The 26447-nt window shown below is 29.0% G+C and overlaps 4 protein-coding genes and 1 pseudogene across 11 annotated transcripts in view; 3 read left to right on the plus strand and 2 right to left on the minus strand.

The window, feature by feature from the left end:
• The window catches only part of LOC122535445, a 42947-nt gene extending 39667 nt beyond the window's left edge, over positions 1–3280 (plus strand). For 5 of the 6 annotated variants that reach the window (XM_043666981.1, XM_043666986.1, XM_043666985.1 and 2 more), the window contains 2 exons: positions 2279–2444; positions 2744–3280. In XM_043666981.1, the coding sequence (XP_043522916.1) occupies positions 2279–2421 (143 nt within the window). In that variant the 3' untranslated portion in view covers positions 2422–2444; positions 2744–3280. Of the gene's footprint in view, positions 1–2278; positions 2463–2743 lie in introns of all 6 variants that reach the window. The other variant, XM_043666983.1, reaches the window with a different exon arrangement.
• A 3569-nt stretch (positions 3281–6849) lies between these two features.
• On the plus strand, positions 6850–13110 carry LOC122535444 (annotated as a pseudogene).
• Positions 13111–16629: 3519 nt separating this feature from the next.
• LOC122535447 (surfeit locus protein 6 homolog) lies at positions 16630–18563 on the minus strand. Of its 2 annotated transcripts, none has more exons than XM_043666989.1 (4): positions 18297–18563; positions 18158–18205; positions 17589–18085; positions 16630–17233 (listed from the first exon to the last, which is right to left on the minus strand). In XM_043666989.1, the coding sequence occupies exons 1-4, from the start codon at positions 18406–18408 to the stop codon at positions 17012–17014; spliced, it is 879 nt and encodes a 292-aa protein (XP_043522924.1). In that variant the 5' UTR covers positions 18409–18563; the 3' UTR covers positions 16630–17011. The 2 variants fall into 2 exon arrangements, with proteins under 2 accessions (XP_043522924.1, XP_043522925.1); XM_043666990.1 differs by having other exon boundaries at positions 16631–17233; positions 17589–18064; positions 18297–18561.
• Positions 18564–18930: 367 nt separating this feature from the next.
• On the minus strand, positions 18931–20270 carry LOC122535443. The gene has a single exon (XM_043666979.1). The coding sequence runs from the start codon at positions 19976–19978 to the stop codon at positions 18998–19000; it is 981 nt and encodes a 326-aa protein (XP_043522914.1). The 5' UTR covers positions 19979–20270; the 3' UTR covers positions 18931–18997.
• Positions 20271–20522: 252 nt separating this feature from the next.
• LOC122535442 (homeobox protein extradenticle) overlaps positions 20523–26447 on the plus strand; it is a 34248-nt gene continuing 28323 nt past the window's right edge. The window contains exons 1-2 of one of the 2 annotated variants that reach the window (XM_043666977.1): positions 20523–22398; positions 23012–23085. In XM_043666977.1, the coding sequence (XP_043522912.1) occupies positions 22166–22398; positions 23012–23085 (307 nt within the window). In that variant the 5' untranslated portion in view covers positions 20523–22165. The remainder of the gene's footprint in view (positions 22399–23011; positions 23086–26447) is intronic. The other variant, XM_043666978.1, reaches the window with a different exon arrangement.

A 26447-nucleotide genomic window follows, 5' to 3' on the forward strand; every position in this document is an offset into this window, starting at 1 on the left:
GGTCATTTGGTATATTTCATAAAATATTGTCTGTATTTCAAACTGTTATAATTTTATAAAAAAAGATTATATAACACTTCAATTATCGAAATTAAAATGAGAAGTCTCTCTTTTAACAAATTCACGTCAGTGTTTTTCGAAAATGTTTTTATATCACGTATCAAGTAGGAAAGCAAGGATACTTATTTTCGAAAATGGTAAAAATTCAGTTCCTCTAAGAACATTATTAAAAATTTTAAATGAATGTACCGTGGTCTCAAAGTTGTTCTTTACAACAATTTCTTAAAATTTTCTGTATGATTTTTTATATTCTTTTTTTTCGCCATTTTATTAAACTTTGAACACCAACAGCAAAATAGGATTAGGATTCCTTGAATTTTTGTCGTTTAATTCTGATGTTCAATAATGTTCAATAAAATGGCGAAAAAAATCGTTCAAGTTTCAAATTATGTTGATGCAAAAGAGAAATCTCAATCTTCGAAATTATGATAGATCTAGTTATGAAAAAAACTTTTCAGTAAAGTTTTGGTGGAGTTTAAATTTTTACAGTTTTCAATAACAGAAGTATCCTTACTTTACTATCTACCGTATAATATAAAAATATCTTTGCAGAAAAAGAACTCGAAATAAAAATACATCTTAACATAAATAAAATATCATCAAAGTACAATGCTCTCTGTAATATTCTCCTTCTGAAAATGAAAGTCGAAAGTTGCATTTTCAAGTAGTTATGTTTTATTACATACTTTCGAGAAGGAAAAAACGTTGAAACATCAAAAAAAGGTTTGTTGATTATAGAAAGCAAACCTACAACAAAGATGGATGGAAGACCTTCATGATAGAGATATTTTATAAATGATAAATATTTTGTAATGCATGTGGAAATTATTAATGACAAAATATGAAGTTTAATTCAAGCTTAGTTAGTCAAATTTAATTTATCTATATTATAAGATTATAAATTAAATTACTGAAACATTGGAAATTTATTATTGAAAATCGTTCATTATAAAGTGATTGTCAGATAATATTTCAATGTCACGTAGTTCGAAAAGGTTACAAAAATAAAAATATTTTTAAAGCAAACAATCGGTGCAAAATAAAGAAATAATTTATTAATAAATAATTTACAGTAACATAGTGCAGAGAATATAGCGGAGAGAATTAAAATGCATTAAAATTCACTTAATAATAGTAACTTTAATTATATGGAAGCTTTAAATCTCTTACAAAAAGAAGATAATAAATTCCAACAAAAAATGGAACCTTGCAACTATGAAAATGCTGTAGATGAAGAAAATTGATACAGTTTTTAATAAAGCTTTTTGCATATATAGTAGGAAGATAACCATTAAAATAAATTAAAACAAAAATACGACATTACCTTTTGGTCAACTAAATGTAGCATGCTGATTTTAATTAATAGGGAATATTCAGCTTTCGGACAAGGTTACAGAAAAAAACATTTACTTATTGAGTTTTGTTACGCATCGAAAAATTAATTTGCCTCAGTATAAACTAACTTTTTCAAAACTTCTTCGAACTATAAATACATATACATTATTTTATTATCTCGTCAAGTGCAGCATCGAAAGAGGATTTAGGTAAAGCCTTTTATCAACCTGATCGTTGCTTGAGTCTAGAGATTTTAGAATTTCACAGAGCAGTCATAGTTTCTTTTAATTAATGCATAATTGTTTGCCGCCGCCGCCGCTATTACTGCTGCATATTCAATACAGAATTAAATTCCGAATTAAGAATTAAAAAACAGGGATAAATGAAATCATAAAAATAATTTATGTAGGACTAGATATGCGAATTGCATCTAAATACGTTTAAATAACATCCACATTTTTATGAATATTATATCTCAACAGCTTAAGATTCGTAACATAATTGAAAAGTTCGAAAACAAGTGAAGTAGAGAATTTTTATCGAAACAATATATATACGCAGCTTGGCTACATCTTAATCTTGATCCAAAGGCATGTACATATTTTTTAACATAGTTACAATCGCATGATTTTAAACTGTTCGTTATGCAAGCCTATACAGTGCTTTTTCAATGCATTTCGCATATAAAAACTTTCGGATAACTATGCAATTCAAATCGACAATTTAAACTATTTAATCTTAACATTAGGCATGCATCTAGTTAACATTGATCTTGATTATTGATAATCTAAAATCCGCTTTCATTTACAGAATTGGTAGACTATACTAATCGAATGTTCTTATTGTCGTAGAATATTAATATTTATGTATATTTATGTATTAGCTGGAATTGATCGTCCAAGAGCAGTATCATTGCGAAGCGATCGAGGATCTAGAGCTTTTCCATCGTTGGAGCTAGACACGGTAGTTGAAGAACGATCAGATCCTGAACAAAGCACTGCGTTGGAACTTAGTAGCCCAGATTAGCATCCAGTTTTGGTACCACCTAGGTCAGATTCTTATTCTCCGTATGTGATATACATATGTCGTAATATTGTCATTGTTATTTCTTTAAATTGAACATGAAAAAGACTTTCGTATGAATCGTGTACCATTGTCAATAGTCTGTCTCTTTCCCCATCCATCCAACTTTCCTAATACTTAAAATTGCATTACACGACAGACATTGATCATTACTGTAACAAATATTACAATTTCATGAACAGTTATTATTTATAATATAATAAGTAATAAATATTTACAATGAAAACGATATTAATTTGAATAAATTATTTGTCATTCTGTATAGGTCTCCACGACCATCGAAATCAGTGGTACCATTACCCGTGGATCACAGTCCTTTATGGACAACGTTAACAAATGCCAACACTGTATCCTCTGCTCCTGGAGATACCTAGCAGGAAGTGGAAGAGGGCGGTTACATCGAAGCTCTCGTCCTCGATTTACCCATAATTTACTAAAAATTTTGGCATACATAATATTACCAAATATTAGCTTGCCGAGAGTGACCCCGTATAATTTCAAGAGGGTGAAACACTGTGAAGTTGTACAATAAAAAAAAGAAAGAAGAACTCGCGGTGATAAAATAATTTGAAGTATGAAGACATTATACAATAAAATACGTGTCTTTACAAACAAGTTTTGCACGCGTATTCAAACTTGACAACTAAATTTTATACTGATAAACTGTACAATATTCTGCGGACAGACCGGTTTTTACAACTATTAATAAAGTAACAAACACTGCATTATTAGTGTAAATAAAACTTTGTTAACATCATGTACAAACGAAAATCATAATGTGTAAATAAATGATTATAAACTACTCCATTCTTTATAAACATATACATTCGACTCTTGCTATATATTCAAATACTATAACACGTTATACAATTATAAGACATGTACCACAGACGAGGTATATGAATAAGCATCTTGTGAGACTTATATAATTATAAGAAATGTAACACAGATGAGGTGTATGAATAGATTGCATGAGATATGTGGGACTTTGTATTTCATGCTCTGAAATATCGACATAGTAAAAAATCTATTTTTTAGCGCTCTACGCTTGAATAATGATGAATTGCAGTACTACATCAAGTAAACGGGAATTGATCAATTAGTGAACACGCCAGAAACATGATTTTTTAAATCCATTATAGCGTTCTCAAATTTTCAACATCGAAATATGAAGTTTGTAACTAACCGAAATCATTCTACTACATATCATAAAGAGCTTTATTCATATTTTACAGATTTGCGATGGTTTATTTTTTTTTTATATAGTAAATTAAAATTCTAAAGTTATTAAATACATACTTTTAAGTGATAAGTATACTTTATAAAATATTCTTAAACACAATTTTTGACTAATTAAATTTTCAACTAATTTTTAAATTATTATTAATATTAAAATATTAAGATTATTATATTTCCTAATTTACTTACAAATTTATGTTAAATTCTTCTACAATTTTATTATAATTATACATTGCGTTGGTTACGACAAATAACAAATTCTATTATTCATTAATGAAAAATTACTTGTTAATTAAAATATTATTCAAAATTTTTCTATAAATTACTTTGCCTATCAATATGATTACAACGAATCTTTGTTATTTATTTAATATAAATCTTTAACATTTCATAAAGATTTAAAGAAAAATATAAACATATATACGGCATATATGTTTATATATCTTGCAAACTCAACCAAAGAAATGTTTTTAAAAATATCATACAAACGAACACATTATATGATGCAAACTATATTTTTCGAGTGACAGAGAAAATGTTAGGATTACATGAAATGGCATATTTCTTCAATATTTTCCTTCATGGCACGTATGATACCATTTTTTCCTGAAAAATATCTAAAATTGCGTTATAAATTAATGCGCAAGTGACGTTATAAATTAGTTAACTAACAATTAGTCCAAATCTGAATTAAATCTGACGGGAATAATTTGTAATAGAATGACACATAATGAACTCCGAATCCGAATTCTTGAAGTTGAGATCCACACGAAAGAAAGAGCACTAATTGTTAATTACATTACAATTTCACAGAACTTTATTAGGGCAAAACAAGATTTTCGATTCGATTACTACCTGACACGAAAAAATATTGTGTATACTCTTTTCGTTGCGCTTATATGTACAGCGTGTCCATGAAGTCACTTTGCAATTTCGAAAATTTATTACAAAAGCAATTCATGAGATATCTTCATCAGATTTACTCTATGTACTCAATAGTTATCAAAGTTTTTTTATCACATTGCATTTTAGGTACCCTGTTGATGAATAAGAAACTGTTAAATGAACCCCTTACAAAATGGCTACAAAATGGCCTCAAGAGAAGGCACAGTATGTATCATGGTTTATTGAAACCAAATGGGATTTGCAAATTCAGCAAAACTTCAGAACTAAGTATGGAAGAGATCCACCATCACGTCCATCAGTTCGTGCATGGCAAGAAATTTATGGAGACAGGGACAGTGTTCGATAAAGGGAGGAGTGGACGACCAAGAACATCTGAGAAAAACATCGATCGTGTAAATCTCGAGTATCATCTCGATGTGCTTCGTGCAACTAATGGTGCTCGTATAGAGGTGTATTGAATGAGACATAAAAAAAACTTAAATATATACGTCTCATTTCCACTTTTGCCTTCGTAAAGAGACTTTATGAACATCTTGTATATTCGCTCAGATATTTGCTCGAGGTCAGTCCCTGCCCCTTTGACTTATTCCTTATAATTAACTTAGTTGAACCTGCATTAGCACCATTTATTTACTCTTTATAAGAAAGACATTCTTCACGCATTTGAACAATTCACTTTTTCGATCAACGTCTTACTGTCTCTTAGGAGAATCATCTCTCAGGAGACTCATCAAAATCTTTCCAATAGTGGTAGAGTCGTATAATATAGTGTAACAGTATGTCGTATAATATAGCATAATGCAGTATGGAAGGGAAGTTCATCGCTTTTACTGTTAGGTAAAATTTTGCTAGTTTTGTCGCTGATTACTGATGAAATGATAAATTGATATCCTATTGCTCTTAGCAATATATTTCGCAATATATATTGTTTCTTTCAACATTATTAAAGTAAGTTAGTAAAATTTTGAAAATGCTGCGCAAAGAGAGTATGACAAGGCAAGGCCGCTGAAACTTTTCATTTTGCAAGGAAAAAAGCATCGATTATTTTGTTATAAACACGTTATAAATATTACAAACACCATATAAATAAACGTTTCGTCCCATTTAAATGTCTGCGATGTTAATGTTTATTAATTACTATTTTTATTAATAAATAATCGATTACTATCTGTAGCGTGCCAATCTGAACTTACGTAATGGTTGATCGGTAGCTTGCTGCCTTCAACGTGAATGAAAGATAGCTGGTTCAAGTTAAAGTTTGATTAGTTTGATAGGATTTTAATTCACTTGTTAGGATTTAATTTAGGATTTAATAAATCCTATAAAATAGGATTTATCCTATAAAATAGGATTTAATTGGATGAATAATCTGACGAACATGAATTATATCAGTAAGGAATGTAAGAACAAGTAAGTAAGAGTGAATTAGTAAGAGAGTAAGTTGATGAACGTAAGAGTGCTGTGAAAACACTGGATGCACTGAGAATGCTGAGTGTAGACACACTCGCATTACAGTTCATTAAGACATCATTAAGAACTGAACACTGAACACTATCTAAAATTATTTATTAATAATCGAATTACGACTTTTTTCTTATTATTTATATTTTATTCATATTATTAATCGTTATAATAAAATTTGAGGAAAATGATTTAGACTCTCTCATTAAGCGCTATTTTTACTATAAATTTCTGTTTTTAAAGTTTGGGTTTTATCAAGAATTGACCGAGTTATAGTAGAAAAACTTTGTTAGAGTTACGTCCAATACTCTCCCCTATGTCTGTTCTGTTTACCCTGATTTTGACACACTATTTTACATTCTGTTTCTACGATAAAACTTTATTGTCTTGGACGACATGTAGAAAAATTCGAAGATACTAAGAGGGTTGAAAAAACGTATAATTATTACTTAGAAGATTGATCCTTCAAGCGAAATTAAATTTTCTCTTAATGAATAGATCAGTACAAACATTTCAATAGAAAAATCCATCCTAAATTCACGGGTAGAACTCTTTTCGATGTATAATAGAATTTCACTTTTCACTAATTTTATTTTATTACAGTAATTTGACAATGCTGGCCCTCTTAATGGTTTCATATACATGCCATAGCCATGACGTTCCTGGTAGCCTGTATAAGGCCTACCGTCTCTGTTCTCCGACTTTACATCTGGTAACATCGGTACGAAGCTGGAAATTTACATATAATATCAGTCTTTCTTGTACGTGTAGTGTCAATATTTTTTATACGCAGTCTTTTTTGTACGTAGTGTCAATATTATTTTGTACGAGTTCCTGTATCTTGCTACTGTGTTAATCATCATGGAAAAGAACAAACAAGCGCAACGAGTCAAAAATAATGCAATGGTAAGTAAAAATTTATATTAATAAACTAATTTTTATAAGAACTTTATAAGTTAAATTATAAAGTTGTTGTAATTAGATTGTGGATTTTTATGCGAATTTATAAGAAATTTGAACATGGAAGAATACACAGAATGTATGTAAGATTATAAAATAAAAAGAATATAAAATATAATAAATAGAGAATAATATAATAATATAATAAATAAGAATATAAAATAAAGTGCCAATACTTTGTATAATAATTAATAGAGAAAACAACTTTCTCTTTGGTTTCTTTTTTCTAAATTTTATTTATAAAGTTATGAATTTGCATAAAAATCTGCAGTCTAGTTATAACAACATTTCTTAATTTAAAATTATAATCATGATAGTTTTATAAAAAAGTTACAGGGTAACAACAATTTTATAAAGTTATGTTTTTTTTAAATGATTATTTAATTTTATCAAAATTTGTTTGCGTTATTTGACACATGATCTGTCAATGAAAACTTTTTAATTACAAGCTTTTATTATAAGTTTCTAAATATTATTATTATTATTTATACTAGCCATCAAATAGTATCAGAAGGGCAAAATTTCTGGATACTTCAATTGACTTTTCAACTGTGAGAAATGGGAGATATGTAGCTGTATTACCACTTTGTGATATGAGCGAAGTTGAAATGAATAGGCTTGATAGTAATGTTCGAATAATATTAAAAAAGATGACTAAAAAGAGTTCAATAACCAAATATAAGGTAACAACTAATTATCTCTTCTGTTCATTTATAGAAATGATATTGAAACTAAATCCAACTAAAGTTTCTTTCTTAATATTTTGTAGGCCTTACATGAATTTGCTATTCTATGTAGAGATTCAGAAATATCGATTGTGGAAGGAATGTTACCATTCTGGCCACGGTTATATTCTGCCTTAGCAATAGATATAAAAGATACAGTAAAAGAGATACACAGTTAGCACATGCCGCTCTTGCGAAACGTATAGACAAAAGTATTTGAAACAATTAGCTGAAGCTTGGTTTATTTCACAATATGATGTATATCCTCCTGCTGCAACAATTGCCACTAATTCATTCAATTAAAAATATCTATAATTTATTAATAACTATAATTTACTAATTTATTAACAATCTATTTTAATATGAATATTTTTTGCATATAGGATACATTTCTACAAAATAGAATTGATGCTATTATATATTGTCAGCTTGAAATCCTGAGCTACATCTGTGACAATCTAATTGTTCATAGTGCTCTGACTTTGTCACAGAAGTACGATGTATTTTTACGGAAAAAGACGAAAACAGTAGATTATAATAGTTATCATGTTAACAAAATCTGCTGAGATAATATTTTACTTCCATATTCTCTCACTGCAAAGGATATGGAAGCAAAACGTCAGAGCGTAGTTATATCCAGTTTATATGGATATAGTGTTTATTTAAATTCAGTTCATATCCAAGAGATTGAAAAAATGATTGAGCTTCACAATAAAATTACAAGCAGCAACAAATTTTGGAATTTAATTAACACTGATGCAGTTCCAATCAAAACAGCATTCTTTTCTCTATTAACATCGATGATTGATACTAATGTAATATTACAAAATGAAAAGAAAAGAACTGTAACGAGTATTGTAAATAGTCTTGTACCCTGCATTGTCCTCAGCTGTATAGAAGTCTGGTTCATACTGCTATAAATAAAATAAAGGTAAATAATACATTCACCTTCATAATAATTATTTATATTAATATAGCGAGTTTATAATATTAAATAATATGTTCTCTTTTCAGGAGTGGCACAATGTAATAAATATTGAAAAACTACTATTACCAAAATTATACTGGGTTTTACAAAAACGGAGGGCAATACTGCCCTAGTATTTATCTGTAGCTATACCCTTTATTAGTCAATTAGTATTTATACCCTTTATTAGTCAATTTCTGAAATTAAATGATCCTCATCACTTTTATACAAATTTCTTTACTAACATGCGATAAGAGTATTTATTCAATTAATTAAATTAGATGTTTCGAATATATTAGAGTACATTAGAGTATATAAGAGTATACATATTTATCCTCTTTTCAGATTTTCTGTACAAAGTGTACAAACAAATCACTATGAAGTGCTTGCGGTAACAATTCGTCATTTGTCGAATGTTTCGGCTATTGTATTCTTTTAAATGTCAATAATCAAGATTTAATTAATGCTCTGCTCAGAGAACAAGTAAAAAGTAATTTACGTCTGATTATATATGGAGAAGTAATAACTGGTAAACTACATCTATCATCTTTTGATCAAAACAAAAAAATTGATCAAAAATGTGTGTCTGCTGATTTAACCAGTGAGACAATAATAGATAATGTTAAAAATTGTTTGAAGTGGGCACTGCTCAACATAGATATATTGAATAATCTGTGCTTGAGATCAGTCAATGGCATCGAAAGATTATTGATACATAACGTAGATTTACCAGGAATTACAAATTCATTAATTAATATTATATATTCTATTATCCTGGGTGAAATTTACACCAAATATTATAAATCTGTAAGTATGATCATAGGTAATCTATATAAGGTAATCTGTATAGGTAATCTGTAAGTATGATCATAGGTAATCTGTATGAAAACACTTAATTTCAATAAAAAAAGAACTAGTACTTCATTGAACAATTACATATTTTCAGACCAAGTATTATGACGACGTGAATAAACCTTTGGCGATTCTACAAAAAAGTTTTACACAGTTACACGTTAACAAAGATACATTTCACGAAATTCGTGATTATCTGACATTGTACGTTTTAAATAAGTTTAATTAAGCTTAATAATTTTATAAAATGTTCGTTATAATTGTTCTAATTTATTTCAATTGTAGAAATTACTCGAAAGTATACTACCATATATAATACACTTTTGCTGTACAAAGTTGTGCCCTGTCAAAAAACCTAAGGAATTATTTAGAAATTATAAAAATAGTAACATATTTACTGTAAATGAAGAAATGAGACTTCAAAATTTACAAGTACTGCACTAATAATTTTAAAATCAATTTTAAAATCAATATATAATGTGTTCTGTGTAATGACAGAAAATTTTATTTTAGATTCTACGCAAATTTCAAAATTGGGACAACTTTAATATATGGATATCCAGTAATAATGTTTCTAAATTAATAGTAGTAAGAAGTATGTTGATGGCGCAAGAGAATATTTTTAAGTATTCCGATATTTTGGAAAAACATCTTTCATTATCAGATTGGTAATATTTTACTTCTTAAAATATAATGCAATAACATGCTTTATCAAATATCAAAAATACAACATTTCTATGTGCTTTCTTATAGTGACATTTCTCAAATTTCTTGGGATATGTTAAATTTATCTTTGGAACGTATAAGATTAGCGACAGAAATCGTCGAAGAGAATTAAATCTAAGTTGACATATGAAAACTGGAATTTTATTCTGACTTCTTTAGTCCTATGGCCGAATTCCATTAGGAAAACAAAATGTTACTGATTTCAAGGTATGCAATTAATTATTTATATTATTTGAAAAAAATTTGTTAATTTTTGTTAATTTGTTAATTCAAATTTGCTAATTTGTCATAAATTTGTTTTACTTTCATAGGTATTTACGCTGATGATAGCCATGTGTCAACTATATTGTGCTTAATTAACAAACATGACCAGGAAAAAGTAACAATAATATCACCAAAAATATTAAATGAATGGAAAAATATTTTTATCGGTGATGTTTAAAGTGAAGTTACTGAATTTTGAATGCTTTGTGCAGGTATATTTATAATTTATACTTCAGTTACAACCATTGATTTCTTTATCCGCAATTTTTGACCAAATTTTATATCACAGATGTGTACAGTGAAAAAATAACAGCTTTGGAAGTTGTTATATTATTGGGTCATTTAGGAAAGGCTATGAAAATGGTTGATGGAAATATAATTTTCAAAAATCATATATTTCTTACAAGGACTGTTGAAATAGCATTGAAATTCCTCCAATCTCCTATATACAACTAGGCGCGTATCATATATTGAAACACACAATACCAAAGCTTGTAGAACAAGACAAAAATACAATCGAATTAAAAAATTTCGATGTGAATACTTTGAACATTAAAAAACTGGAGGAAATACTTCAAAGTACCCAAAGTATCATGAATGCCATTCTAATGGAGTTTAAGTAAGTTTTTATATGTACGTCTTATCATACGTACTACTTTTATATACTACTATACTATACTATTATTACTATGTACTACTTTTATTCACTAATATTATGCTAATTTTCTGTCCCTTTTTTACATCTTTGCAGATTACACAACCTTTCCATATTCTGATACTTATATTTATACTATTGGATATTTATTGTCATGGGTTATCGTCTTACACATGTGTGCAAATGCTCATGAAAAGCTGCTACGTATATATGCTGAAATACTCAAATAAATGTCTTTCTAAATACTTCTTTTCAACTGAACATTAACTGAAAATAAACTGAGATTTCTTTCAGAGTCAATATTAAAATTTCAACATTTAAAACTTATATTCTATTTCAGAGATAACGTCTTTACTAATTTATTAAATAACATATTCCGACTTATGCCAATGGAATTTCTTCAAGATAATATAAATAAGGGTGTTAAATTAACAGAATTATTTTCTGAACCATCTCTAAACTTTGGCGGTATGAATAATTAAATTGCTCTTTTTTCTGTTACATATGTATAACTTTGTTTTTAATATCTATCCATTTATGATATTTTAGAAAGTTGGACAGAATGGAGGTTAGACCATATTGTGTGTTGGATATACACAAACAGTTTGAGATATTTACCAATATTAATAAGACAATGGTGGAGCACTGCTGACAGTAAAATCAGTGTTGCCATAAATAAGATTAAAGCTCATTACGTTAGCCCTATGCTTTGTCAAGAGCAACATCTTCAGAATAAATTACATGACATTGAAAATATAGAAGTGAAAATACATCCATCATTCTGTGAAGTGACAGCCTTGTGTCAAATAGATGATACAAAATTGAAACTTAATATTACATTATCACCTAATCATCCATTAGAACCAGCTATTGTTGAGTGTGAACGCAAATGGAGCGAATTTGAGGAATTTTCACATGCAGTTGTCTGTATTTCCAACACACCAGGTAATAATAATCTATCAATTAAATTATGTTATATTTGGATTAAATAATTAAAGAAAATTTTATTTCCTTTTTGTAGAATAAATCAATATACGATGAATTTGTCTTATGGAAAAGAAGTTTAGATAAAAAATTCGTTGGTGTGGAAGAATGTTGTATATGTTTTAGTATTTTTCATAGGAATACATGTCAAATACCAAAAATATCTTGTCATACGTGCCGCAAGAAATTCTGTTTGTTTGGTAAGTTTGTTGTATTCTCTGGAATATTTAATAAAATTTTATACAATTAGTAGCTCTTCCTAAATTATAATATTCACTTTTCTTTTTCAGTACAAGTGGTTTAACACAAAGCAAAACTCATCATGTCCAATGTGTAGAAAAACATTTGAAACATATGCGTTAGAATATTTAGTATTATAATGTTTAATATTAAGAATTTCCACTTTTATTTGACTAAATACTTGATAAAACAGTTTGACTAAATACTTAATAAAATGATTATGGCTAAATAGAAATTCTTAATATAAATAGTATAACATAGTAAATTTGGCTGTACATATGTTAGATATACGGGCATTTCTTGTATATAGTAAAATTTATCTGTACATATATTAGATTTACGGTCATTTCTTGTGTATAGTAAAATTTGTCTGTAGATGTATTAGATTTACAAGCGAATATCTTGTGTATCTATTTCTAGTCAAATTGACGTTTATGGAGATACACGTGTAAACTTCAAAATTAGAAATTTGAGAAATTGATTCGTATTATTTTATTGATAAAAGTCAGCAAAAATTACTAGGAAAAGACCGTAAAAATTTTTTTAATGTTACTCGTAGAGCAAATGGACGAATGTCGTAACCTAGTGCTAATGAAAAAATGTTTTATAAATTTTTATAAAAATTAGTTTTATATAAATAGTATAAACTTTCCGTCCAGTTGCATAAATTTTTTATAAATTATGTACAGGAGAAACAATAAATTTAAATTTATAATAAATTACTGAGATCTGTTTTTTAATATTTATATGTATATATATATATATATTAATTAATAAGACTTATTTATATGTAATACTACATATAAAACATATGTTAAATTCAAAATTAGGAACAGGATTTTTAATAAATAATTATTTTTAAGTATCCGAGAGGTTTTAGACTAAGGCTTCTTAAAGTTACTCTATCAACAACAGAAGTAGCTGAACTAATATTGCGAAATAAACGTAAATATACGGTACAAGATAACTGATGATAAAACACTAATAACGTGCCAATGCCTAATGACACTAAGGCGTCAATTTGGACTCAATTCAAATCATGTAGAGAAAACTAATGTATGTAAAATATATACATGTTTGTATGTTTAAAATTTCTCATGGTTCTTTTTCAAAAAATTAGATGAATCTATTACAGTCCATTCATCAAAATATTCGTGGTTTACACACAAAACTAAAAGAATTAGGTTGTTCTATTAACTCATCAGCCATACCGTTATAATTTTAGTAGAGATTGGATGAGTGAAAATATCATTAGAAACGCTAAATTTATGCATTTACGCATAAATTTAGCGTTTTTAATTACTAATACAAAAATGAAATATTGCGTGACATTCGACCTCAGCTTCCATTTCGTTTTCGGTCTCAAAAGTTAATGACTCTAGACATAATTTTGTTGTTCGTTTGTCGCGAGAGTTGATTCTGAGATTTCAGGTGAGCACGTGCATCAGCATCGACATTTTGCACATATACCTTTCATATGTAGTTTATTACTTGGGTCGATCCTTCTTGCCCCAATAAGAGAGTTAGTTCTGCAACAGGATTTGAAAATTATGTAATGTATGTAATATATGTAATATTTCAAATGGTTAGAAACTCCTCTACAAACTCTCTTGATAAAAGAGAGTTTATTTATAATAGTTCGATCTATTGATTGTAATTTAAGTCGTTTATTTTATAATAATGTGGGACAATTTTTTTATCAAAATCAAAACTTCAATTCATGATATAATACATAGGTGCAGTATATTTCGGTATCTAATTCCCCGGCGTATATTGATTAGTATATTCAATGCATTTCAATAGTATAAATAAGATCTTTAGTTGCAATACTGTTTCTTATAGCTAATGACTGTAATCGTCCTGACATCCAATGAAAACCAAATTGAAATAGTATATTCAATAATATTTTAATAGTATGTTTTATCCGCGTTTATCAGTTATTCTGATGAATTAGTTCTTTAACTGAAATTGCAAATTTCTTTCTCTTTGATTATTTATGTTATTTAATTTATTAAATTACGAGGACCATATTCTGTATCTTGTTTACGAATTTGGTCAAAATAAATCTACAGTCTTTTGCAGAGATTCTTTCAATAGACCTATACCACTCTCCACTGTTAAATATAGACTAATTGTAAGTTATTAATCATTCCTCCATCTAACTCAATCATTTCTACAAATACAATTTTTTAAGAAGTGGACTTTCAATTCATACTAAATTATTTTAACTTTAATTTTTTCTAATTTTTTCTTTGTAATTCTTTGGATGTATTTATATAATCGATAAATTTATGAAAAAACAATTTTGACATTTGATAATTTAATCCTTACTCTGTAAACTGGATTATATCGCATCTGAATAAATTTGAAAAAGTTTTTTCTAAATAATTTTTAGCTTCCGCTTTAAAAAGAATGAAAGAATATATGATTTTAATGATGCCTACATTTGCCTCAATTTGTTTAAATAAAGCACCCAAAGTTTGTTTATATGTATATTTCGAACAAAAGAATAAATTAATATTTTGTATTAAAAATTGTTCCCTTTAATGCTATTATAAAAATTTTTGTAGTTTTACGCCATTAAATAAATCATGTAGCTATATTTTGCTCAAAAACATCTAAAAAACATACTTTTCGTTAACATTTTCATTCATAAATCTTATCTTTGATAATTAGAAAGTCTCATAAATCTTATCTTATAATTAGAAAGTTAGGAATCTTCATATTCTCAGTAAAATTATTATCGATATATATATATATATATATTAAACCAAAATTTTAAATTTTAATTTTCCAATTATCTTTTTTCCCTATCATAGTTTGTTTGAAAATTGTGATTTTTTAATCGTAATAGTATACCTTTATGTTTTTATGTATTTATAATAATATTTAAATTAATTATTCTATATCTCCTCAATATCCCGAAAATGTAGAAGTAAATAATCAAATACTATTAGGTGATCGGTTAAAAATTGCTCAAATAAATCAATATATACGTATATATTTATTGATTATGTACTTCCATCATATTTACCAAATATTATATACAAATAATTTTATATAAAGAATTAGTATTGTATACTGTATAATTATTTATCACAGTAATACTTCAAAGTCATAACAAATTTCGCATTTAAACTCTTAAAATGTAAACAAATAAGAAATATATTGCAGGTGATATTCACATGGCTGTTGCTATAGAATCATTTGTAGTCTAAGGATTAATGAATGTTGTGTGCAAAAATGTTTTATGTTTTAAACAAGATATTTCAATTTTCACAATACAAAAGGGATGATTCTACATATAAAACTAATTGTAAGTCGAAAAGATAAAAATAACATTTTTTTCATTTAAGACTGTTTTTGAAAAAATCGAATTTGATAATTTGTATTTTGTAATAACTATTAAAAAGATATTTATGTCAAAGAATAAATAAAAAATTTTATTCTACATTTTTCATTTATTTCTGCATTATAGAATAATTTTCTGTTGATTATGACTTGTCTAATCTGGAATGAGCCTAAATCAAATATACTTGACAAAATAACATAAACAAATTTTATTTTATATTTCAGCTTATTTTTTTATGTATGTTCTTATTTTTCACTCATTTCCTAGTTATACTTTAAAAATAAAGATATTCTGTCTATTTATATATTCATATAAGTTGTACATATATTAAGTATATTCATTAGATTAAATATACATACATGCATGCATACAGTAACTCTTAATAATGCTGTTTTAAATCGTAAACGTGATTGTAATCTTTATCTGACAAATTTTAAGTGATACTATGCATCATCTTTGTTACATCAATAGCAAGAAATATTAATCATGTTCAAGAATCGTGATACATATACATATAATTGCATATTTAACCGTTTCGTTATTGCTGTAATCTTTATCTAATTTAAAATCATTGCTCTAAATCTAATAAAAAATAAATAGTTTTTCTCGTCTATTAAATAGGTTGATTTAACAAAAAAATCTGTAATTTTATTTTTTAAACATTAACTGAAATCAAGTATGTCTTAATTTTAAGTCGTAGTTTTAAATTTCATTAATTTAATAAATATAAATTAATTTTAACTTTAATTTAATGATGTGTATTAAAATAATATTTCTATATAAATGAGAATTCTTTGAAATAATTTCGAAGTATATTCAGTAAAATTATAAGTATTATTTGAAATCACATTCCGTTGATTGTTTTATTATAAGAACAATGTTACTGATTTTGTTGTTACGTTAGGCATAAAAATTAGCAGAAAATATAAGATATATAATGTAAATGTAACATTCTCTGTTTCTGCATGTAAATGTATGCTCTGTTTTTAATAAATGACACAGCAAAAAATAATCGTTGTATTCTAATGTATCAATAATATGTTAGTACAAATTTGTCATAATGAATTATTGAATGTAATTTACACAATTTATAATTTGAATTATTTTTAATATAAAAAATTAACTGACTCTAACAGAAATTACATAATATATAAATATTTTTTTGTTAGATTTTGTTAATTTTAAATATTTTTTTGTTATATTTAAAATCCAGGTATTACTCGTCCTTTTTTAGCAGCCTTTTTTAACTTATTTATCTTTTTTTCTTTCTTTCTCTTTGTAATATTATTCTGCCGTTTGCTTTGCCTTTCTTGAATTCCTTTCTGTACATTTTCTAATCTAGATTCCCATTTTTTTGCACTTTGTTTTTTTTTACCTTCTTTTCTTTTTAGTCTTCGTTTAAGTAAATCTGGATCATTTTTCACCTATAAAAAATATGTTGTATAATTATTTATTTATTATTATTATTTATTATAATACTTGTCTAGGTGGTTTAGGATAGCTTTCGTTTTACAATGTGTCTCTTTTTACATCTTTCTTTCTTATTTTCTAACTCTATAACTAATTCTTAATGTCTGTATCTTATGGAAGTTTATCTATATAGTTTGTCCTGTGCTCTGTATGGTATAAACTTATAGTCTTGTAATCTACTCTTATATACTTTGATGCCCTTATTATGTTGTATAATATAGAATTATATTAATAATGGTATAATATAGAATATATAGCATTATATTTCTGAAATTTCACAAAAGAATATAGAATCTATATCTTTATTACCTTTTCACCACTAGATTTTTCCAAAACTGTTTTCCATGCATCCTTTTCTTTAATTTCTTCTACTTTTTCTTTTTCACCTAAGTTTTCCATTGCTTTTAACTTTTCTTTTTTTTGTTTCAACTCGAGCAATATTTTTTTTGTATCCTTTTTGGGTGGTTTTTTCTTTGTCCCAATTTCAGAAAAATCAAACTTACTAAATACCATGTTACCTTCTGAATTAAACACTGGCTTTGGTTTTGGAATTTTTGGTATTTCACTATCTTCTTTTTTTATTTCAAATAAGGTATCTCCATTTTGTTCTGTCTTTATTATTTTTTTTTGCATTAATCGCTCTTTCTTCTTTGATATCTTTTTTATTCTGGTTTTCAGATTTTTTTTTAACTGCTTTTCTTTATATCCTAGTCGTTTAATATTTTTTAATCCCTCTAATCTAGCATGTAGCTCTTCAAATGTTTGTGCTCTTTTCTTTTTTTCACCTAAACTTGAGAAAATATTATCTCCAATAAAAAATATAAAGTTTTAAATAAATTAAATTATGTAATATACAAAAAACAATAAAGAACAATTACCGTTTAACATATTCTTCTTCAAAGGTGTAACTAATTTATCCTTGTTATCTGAAATTGATAAAATTTCAATTAATAAGATTTTTTATTATAATTGCAAATAAGTAATTTTTAAGGTTATGCTATCTTTTTATATTCTTACCTAATGCAGATATTGGCATTTTTGAAAATATATCTAAAATAAATTTATTTTCTTGCAGTAATAACTGCTTTACAGCATTTTGATTAAACGATTTTGACATTTTTAATTGCATATTTTTAAATGTACACACGCGTAATGTTATACTATGATATTTCGAAGTAATTTCTTAAACTACAGGCACATTTTCAAGTTTCAAAAACTATATCCTCAAACATTAAAAATAGGTTAGAAATTACAACTTAACGCGCAAACTCATGAACACAGATTTCATTAAATCTTTTTATTTTAAAAACATAAAATAAAAAATATTTTTTTATTTCAAAAATAACTTGTATCATTATTGTACCTATCCAAAACCAAAATTGTGAGAAAAGAACTCCTGACTTTTTTTCTTTACATTATTTTGGTAAATATTTCAAATAAAATTTTATTCGAAGAATTTATTCGAAATTTTATTCGAAGAACTTATTTGAAATTTTATTCAAAGAATTTATTCGAAATGTTATTCAAATAAAATTTTATTCGAATAATGCCCAACCACGTATATATGTGATAAGAAGTAAATAAAACGATATTTTATATCATTAAAATTTTATTGTATTTAGTAAATACAAACCAATAAAAAAATAAATTTTCAGAAAAAAATCAAGTTATATTTAATTGTACAATAGATGCATTATAAAAGTAATTATATTAGAGTATTATAGTTGAGATATTTCTTCCATCAATTTATTTGATGTTAAAACAATAAGCTTTTTTCCATGTACATTATGCATATCAAATTGTTTCATAGTTGCATATGCGTCTTCATATGTTTTAAAATAAACATGGCAATACAATATATTGGTTTTTGGTAGACTCATCATAAGTGATATTGATATTGGATTAAATTTTTCAAAAAGATGTAACATATAATGTATAGTTAAACTTGGATGGATATTGGCTACAATTACTTCATAAGCTGGAACAATTTTCACAGATGGAGTGATGTTAATATTATGCGTTTCATATTTTTGGTCAATATGTACCAAAGCTGGAATATTTGTTTCATCAGGTATATCTTCCAATTCTCTTGAAGTATTAGTAACTGCCGATGAAATAGAAGTATTTGAAGCAAATTTTTTTAAATTTCTAAGTCTAATACGCTGTTCTGAAGATAATTTTGGTATAGGAGAGAGATGGTTAGTTTTGTTTTTACCATCTACATCTACATCATCATTAAAGTTATCCTTACTAGATGATTCTGACAAATTACAATTAGATTGATTATCTGTTTGCGTATTTTGAGACTGTTTTGTTGATGAATAGGTACTAAAATGATTATTTTCTTCTGAATTATTTTTATAAATATTTTGTTTAAACATTCTTTTATCCTGTGCATTAGCATCAACATCTTTTGCTTCGATATTAGTATTAATATCAATTATATTAGTTTTTATTTTATGTGGCAAAATTTTAATAGATGAATTGTTTCTAAAACCATCTATGCATTTCTTTGCATCTTCAACTGTTTCATATCTTACAAAACATAATCCATTACTTTTCCCACGATTATTCACAGACACAATTTTGCCAAAAGCAGAAAACATTTTAGTAATTTCTTGTAAACTCAATCCTTTGTTATTAGGGAAATGTATAACATATCCATTTGCTCTTTTGTCGTAATACTTTTCATACTCCATATTTATTATTCAAATATATATCAATCACTGGCTTTAAAAGAGCTAAAATATATTTTCACGTATAACCTATTCTCAATCTAGTAATGCACGTTTTTTATAATTAATATTACATTGATTTTTAATATATACAAATGTGTGTATATATATATATATATACATGTACAACATATATAAATGAAATCACACTAGTAAATAATACTAGTAAATAAATGTATTACAATATATAAAATACGTTCGTATTGTTTATAAACTTTGAAACTGGAGCAATGTGAAAACTTAGGAAAGATGGTAGAATATAAAACGTCTGTTGTAAACTTCACATTGGTTCAATCGTTAAGATAATAAATCATGGGATTAATATGTTGTGTGTATATTCATTAAATAATGTTACAAAATAATTATCTTTTATATTTTAATATTTGTTAGAATATTGAATTATCGCTAAATATCACAATTGGATATTCGAATGTTCCCGCGTTATAAAAATGGCTGATATGCAGCCATGTTTGTATGGACTTGCGCGTTATGATCTTCATAATTTACATTTCCCTAAGTACGAAGTACCTTCGTTTTATTTATACGGTATTCGATAAGGCAAGAGTACGATCGAACATTTAGTTTTGTTTAATTTTTTTTTGTAAAATACTACATAGTAATGACACAAACGTTTTTGATTAAACATAAGTGGTGACAAAAAAAAAAGAATTTGGGGGAATGGGCGGAGTTTGCGCTTGTTGCAATATAAAGTTAAAGAAGTTGTTTTACGAAAAATTTTGTTTCTGACGTTGCTCGATTAAATGTGCTCGAAGAAATCGAAAGATAATTTTATACAGCTCGAGGAAAATTGAAAGTCGACGAATATAGGTTAAGAGAATAGGATTAGGAAAAGCGGCGAAATCACATCATAAATAAAGTGAATGCGCACGCGGACAATAACATGGGTGAAGAAGCGAGGAAAACGCTTTAAAGGAAGAAAGAAGGAAATGAGTCAACCGTTCTGATTGGTCGAGGCGAATATTATGGCTGCCGATTGGCGCACGCACGTATGCACACTAGATTTCGATGCACACACAAATGCACGAACACGCGCGTGTATCAGGAGCGTAGCAGTCGCTCGCGGCCGAGAAGAGTGAAAAGAGCGACAGAAACGGTCGGTCCGCGCGTTGCCTTGTAAGGCGGAGTTGGTGTGTGACGTCCGTGCGCGGATGGCTCGAAGAACGCCGATTTTCCTCAGCTTGTACAAGTATTCTTGCTGAGCAGAGGAAAGAACCAGTGAAAGGAGAGTGCAAACCGGACCCAACGCCGACCGTCGACATAACCGCGTATACGTAAAATCCGACAATCCGTCAAGTTTAAAGCTGCCGAAGGCACTATTTTCATCATCTCTATAGTGTGTATAGCAAACTAGAAACCGATTATTAGACGTAACGTGAGTGTTCTTGAACCAGCAAGGAAATATAATAGTGAAAAAAGGAACGAGTGGAAAAGAGGGAAATAGAAGTAAAAAAAGGATAACGAAGGGCATCGAAAGAGAAAAAGAGTGAGAGATAAAGAAAGAGAGAGATAAAGACAGCAAGAAAGGAGAAAAAAAGGGAAAAGTGAAAGAGCAAGCAAGCGAACGAATAACCGAGGTCGAGAAAGAGCGAGGAAAAAGGAGAGAGAGAAAGAAAGAGAAATAGAGACAGAGAAAGAGAGTGAGAGAGACCGGGAAAGAGAAGCAAGAACAAGTTAAAACGCCAAACGATACGTAAGAGACAAAGGCCACGGCGGCATAACCTCCAAGCCCAACCGTACGGCGCATTACGAGGATCTCGTATCCTCATAGATCGCCTCGTATTCTCAAGAAATTTGGTACATTATTCATGAAAGATTCTATTTTTGCAAATGCATGCCTGCTCGGGCTTCCATATGAAGTATCGCACGAGTGAGAGAGAGAGAGATAGAGCACGTGCGTGAAACATATTTTCCTTGAGATACAGGAACCGTCATAAAGCGAAAGAGCGGGACGGTTGTTTGTACAGTCGCGTTTTTTCGCGACACCTGGTATACGATATACTTACATTCGCGAGTGTTGTGTAAACGAAATTCACTCTCTGCGACGGGAAATACAAAGAAAAAAGAAAAAAAGGAAGGAAAAGAAAAAGAAAAAACGGCGGATAATATTCTTAGTGCTGTAGTTTACAGTTGATGGATGAAACTGGCAGAATGCTACAACACGGAGGATCAGGTGTTGGTCTGATGGGAGGAAACCAGGGCCAGGGGGCCCAAAATACTGCCGGATACGGTAGCATGGGACCTGTAGATGGAACTGCAACACAGGGACCGGATCAGGCCGTTGAAGCTAGAAAACAGGATATCAGTGAAATTCTCCAACAAATAATGAATATCACTGATCAGAGCTTGGATGAGGCGCAAGCGAGGTTGGTCCCATTCGTGATCAGCCGCCATTTTTTAATACTTCTGAGATGTATCGTTACTTTTTTTAATAGTTGTACCAAATTTCTCACGATATCCATTCATCTAATACGTTCTTTTTTTTCTCTTTCTCTTAATGTTTCTTCATGTTTCTTAATGTTCTTCACAATATTACATCAAAATCAATCTCTTCAGATACAATTGATCTTTCTCTTTAACTGTTGAAGCATTTATTATATATAAGCGTAACAAGTTACGACAAATATAGGTTATATTCGTCATTTTACATTTTTTGTTAGGATTTTCGTCGAGAAGAATGAACATTGTTTTAATGAGTTATTATAGTCTGGTAACTGTCAAATGCTAATTATTAAGTAATGAATATAGTACTTCAGTAATTTGTAATGGCGAGTTATAACATAAGTCATATATAGGCATTCGAACATGTGATAAGACAGTTATCTTTGCATTATTGTTAGTTACGCGATTGTACAAATTTACAAAAATGAGTGTGCCAAATAGATCTCTATTTTCTTTATAATGAATGGCATCATATAAATTTTTTGTTAGTGTACAATTTATATTACACAATTTAGATTTTCTGTTCTTTTTTTTCAGAAAACATACTTTAAACTGTCACAGAATGAAGCCAGCTCTATTTTCGGTTTTGTGTGAAATCAAGGAGAAAACAGGTAAGTTTCACTATTTATTATTATTGTTATTATTATTACTATTATCATTCGATTGAGTTTCTTGTGAAGAAACGGATAACAATATTCACTGGTAAATATTTATTGGAATAAATTTAACAATTACTGCTATTTACGGAGTTCTTTCAAGTTCTATATTAGTAATTATTGTTTATCGAAACTCACAATAAATAATGCAAATGATATAGATGCCATTAAGGTAACAGATACATCATACAAGAACGGAAGATCACCTCGTAACTCGTATGGCACTTTCGATAGTTCAAACGAATTCTAAACAATCTAAGAAATTCCTAGAAAGAGATCCCTATCTAGATGAGAAAAGAGAGACTGTTGATACGTTTTCGGCATACAGTGTTTGCCCTGCGGGGTCGACCCCTGTACCCATTCGAAACTCGTAAACATAATTTTTATGCGATGTTTGGATTACTTTTACGCGCGGATCAAGAGACCACGAAACGTGCAATTATTTTTGGGATGCGAGGGGTGGCTGGCTTGGCTCGAAATGCCTTGGGGGATGGGTAGGAACCGTGGAGACAGGGATGAGACGGAGAAGGAGGTGTGTGGGTCGGCTACCCCAAAAGTAGTTTCTGCCTGGTCGTATGATGGGGGTGGTGGGGCCACCACGCCCCTCATGCTAAGTCACCCTCTTTCACGTCGTTCCACTGTAAGTATATGTGTATGTCTACACACTCTTTTTTTTTTTTTATTTTTCTCTTTCGTTTCTACCTTTTTGAGTAGCTCGCTGGTTTTCTTCTTTCTCACAGCGAGAGTGGTATCGTATTGGTCAAGGATTTCGTCGTCGATGACACATTCCACGTACGGCGTCTACTATATACTTCTCTGATAAAATTCGAAAAAGGAACGCTATTCTTAGTTGCGAAACGATACTTGTTTTATGGGTTAGAAGGTGTTACCGTTGATCAAATTTCTACAAAGAGTTACTTACCTCTTAATTTATTTTTAACATTTGGAGAAATAGAAATCGTTCAATCCTGTTTACGTTCGTTGAAAAAGAAGCAGATGCCATGTATTTTTCTATTGTATTGCAAGTGCATAATTAAAAATTCAAGGTTGTTGTAATTATTGATTACGTACTGGCCATGTTACGTTCCACGCGATTGTTCATATTGGCAGCATAGTTGTTTAAAAAAGCGTTTAACGAAACATTTCACCAGACTTGAATAGCCATCCTTAATTACATGAAAGAACTCTTTCGATATCTGATATAGAACGTGAAACAGTTGAGAACGTAAAGAGGAGTTATGTAAACAAAAAAGGCGTCAAAGTATGATGAGCATATTCAGGAGGATGAGTCGTTTTAATGGTTCTATATTCTTCATGAGTTGTGCTAAGCGTGTTTTCGCGCAGACACATGGGCGCGCATGTACGCGTAGGTCAGACGAAGGTACAGAGAAAAATGTATAGAGTAGTAGAGAACAAGTAACGGGGGATGAAGAGGGAAAAAGAGGCAAGGCTTGTAGTAGAGTTTATGGGCAATGGCTGACGAGGCAGTGAAAAAGTACTAAAACCAAGAGGAGCAGATAAACGCTATGTTAAGCAGACCGTTTTACCAGCCATTTAATATAATCGGCTCTCTTGCGGAGCTCGGATAACTTCGGATCAGGACCGTACCAACTCAGATTTCTCCCCATTCGACATTTTTTTTCCTCTTCTTTATTCACAACTGATAAACGTCGTACTGATTTGTATCCGCATTATCACCGTTATATTTGATTTCTATTACTCGCTGACCGATTCGATCTTATTTCCATCTTTCAGTAATTCGTTCGCTCGTTTGCTCCTTATAAAACGATTCAAATTTCAAAATATTACGAACATTCTGCTTATCGAAATAGAAATGAATTGCTTCTCTGTTTATCTAATCGAAAGATTTATTTTTAATGGAAACTCTCATTTGAAAATCTTCTATCATGGCTTATAGTACCCAGAAGTTAGTTCGAAGTTTGTTACTCTCGTAGTGACGATTCGTCATGATCATTCGAAACAGCTACTTTTCGAAACATCGAAAACCTGTTTTGGACAACCTTGTTTAGGTCGATTTCCCATGAGGGGCACGAAGATCCTGAAGGGTAACAGAAAAGAAAAGAAAGGAATCCGTAGGATTTCTAGAACCCACTTTTCTACAAACCCTTAATCCGTTTTTCCTTTTCCTCCGACGTTCAGAGATCTTTCCTTTGGAAATAATTCCTCACAATGGTATAATCGTCGACGCCACATACCGTGCCTTTCTAAAAATATTCTCGCCACGTGAATCGAAACGTAGGGTCTTTTTAAGAAAATACTCGAACTTCTATATCTCTCAAATTTGATTCAAATGAATATAAAATGAAATGTAAACGAATTGGAACGACAATACTTCCTACGTTCTATTATTGGACTAAATTTCAAAACAGCAAATAGCTAATTCATATGAACGGTCGCGTGCGAGACATGTAATTAATCAAAGACCGGTTGCTATCGATTGCTAGCTTGGTTATACGATTGGTGGTCAACTTTATTGTTTGTCAGCGCGCGTAACGTTACGTGAGTTTCGAAATGCAACTTGACTGCAATCGGTTACATAGCTCTCTTCCTTCCTCTACCATCTCTGTCTCGTTGTCAGATCTTTCCCTATCTCTTTCGATTTATGGTCATTTAATTAAACCGACACGGAGACTGCGTCGCATCGACTGCGTTATTCTCGATTCCGTATTTCTAAAATGACACTATCGTGGTCGCGTTCTCCCGTAACAATTAAAAATCCATATTTAATTTGGCTGCTTTCCAGTGGTAATTTGGTTCTATTTCGCACATCCATGTATGTAAGTGTTTTCGTAAAAGAATCTTTGAACCAAGGTATTGCTGCTTTTTCAAAATTCTTTGTTCGATAGTGAATGATAAAATGCCAAAATTTAAAAAAAGTCTCAAAATTTCTTGTTGATGTCCGAAAAATTCTTTTTGCAAGGAAAAATATAATATCACTATGCATATAAAAGATATTTTTTTATATATATAGCGTCCGATAATTGGTGATACAATCGCATACGGGATGATTCGAACGTGAAAAAATAAGTCGGGAAAAAAAGAATTACATTTTTTTCATTTAAGACTTTGATTTCAAGAAAATTGAGTTTAAAGATTTTTCAAATACATATACAAATATACAACATACATAGACTTGAACCTAGTTAATTTATTTTATTTTATTAATTTGGAATTCTACCTGCGAAAATATGTAAACGAATAATGTAGAATAAAACATGTTTAGTTGAGAATTGGCCTAATAATACTTACTAAATTTTCAAATTTAGTTTTCCCAAAAATGAAGTCTCTTATGAAAA

This window comes from Frieseomelitta varia, unplaced genomic scaffold, assembly GCF_011392965.1.
Source record: "Frieseomelitta varia isolate USP_RPSP 00005682 unplaced genomic scaffold, Fvar_1.2 scaffold_724, whole genome shotgun sequence".
In the NCBI taxonomy this organism is placed as follows: Eukaryota; Metazoa; Arthropoda; class Insecta; order Hymenoptera; family Apidae; genus Frieseomelitta; species Frieseomelitta varia.

Bases quoted from the DNA above. Each gene is read 5' to 3' on its own strand.
- LOC122535447 (XM_043666989.1), bottom strand. From the start codon at position 18,408: ATGCAATTAAAAATGTCAAAATCGTTTAATCAAAATGCTGTAAAGCAG. The intron at 18,086-18,157 runs GTAATTGTTCTT...TTTTTATTGGAG, and splicing joins GAAGAAGAATATGTTAAACG to ATAATATTTTCTCAAGTTTA. The intron at 17,234-17,588 runs GTAATAAAGATA...TATTTTTTATAG, and splicing joins AAAAATCTAGTGGTGAAAAG to GTGAAAAATGATCCAGATTT.
- LOC122535443 (XM_043666979.1), bottom strand. From the start codon at position 19,978: ATGGAGTATGAAAAGTATTACGACAAAAGAGCAAATGGATATGTTATA.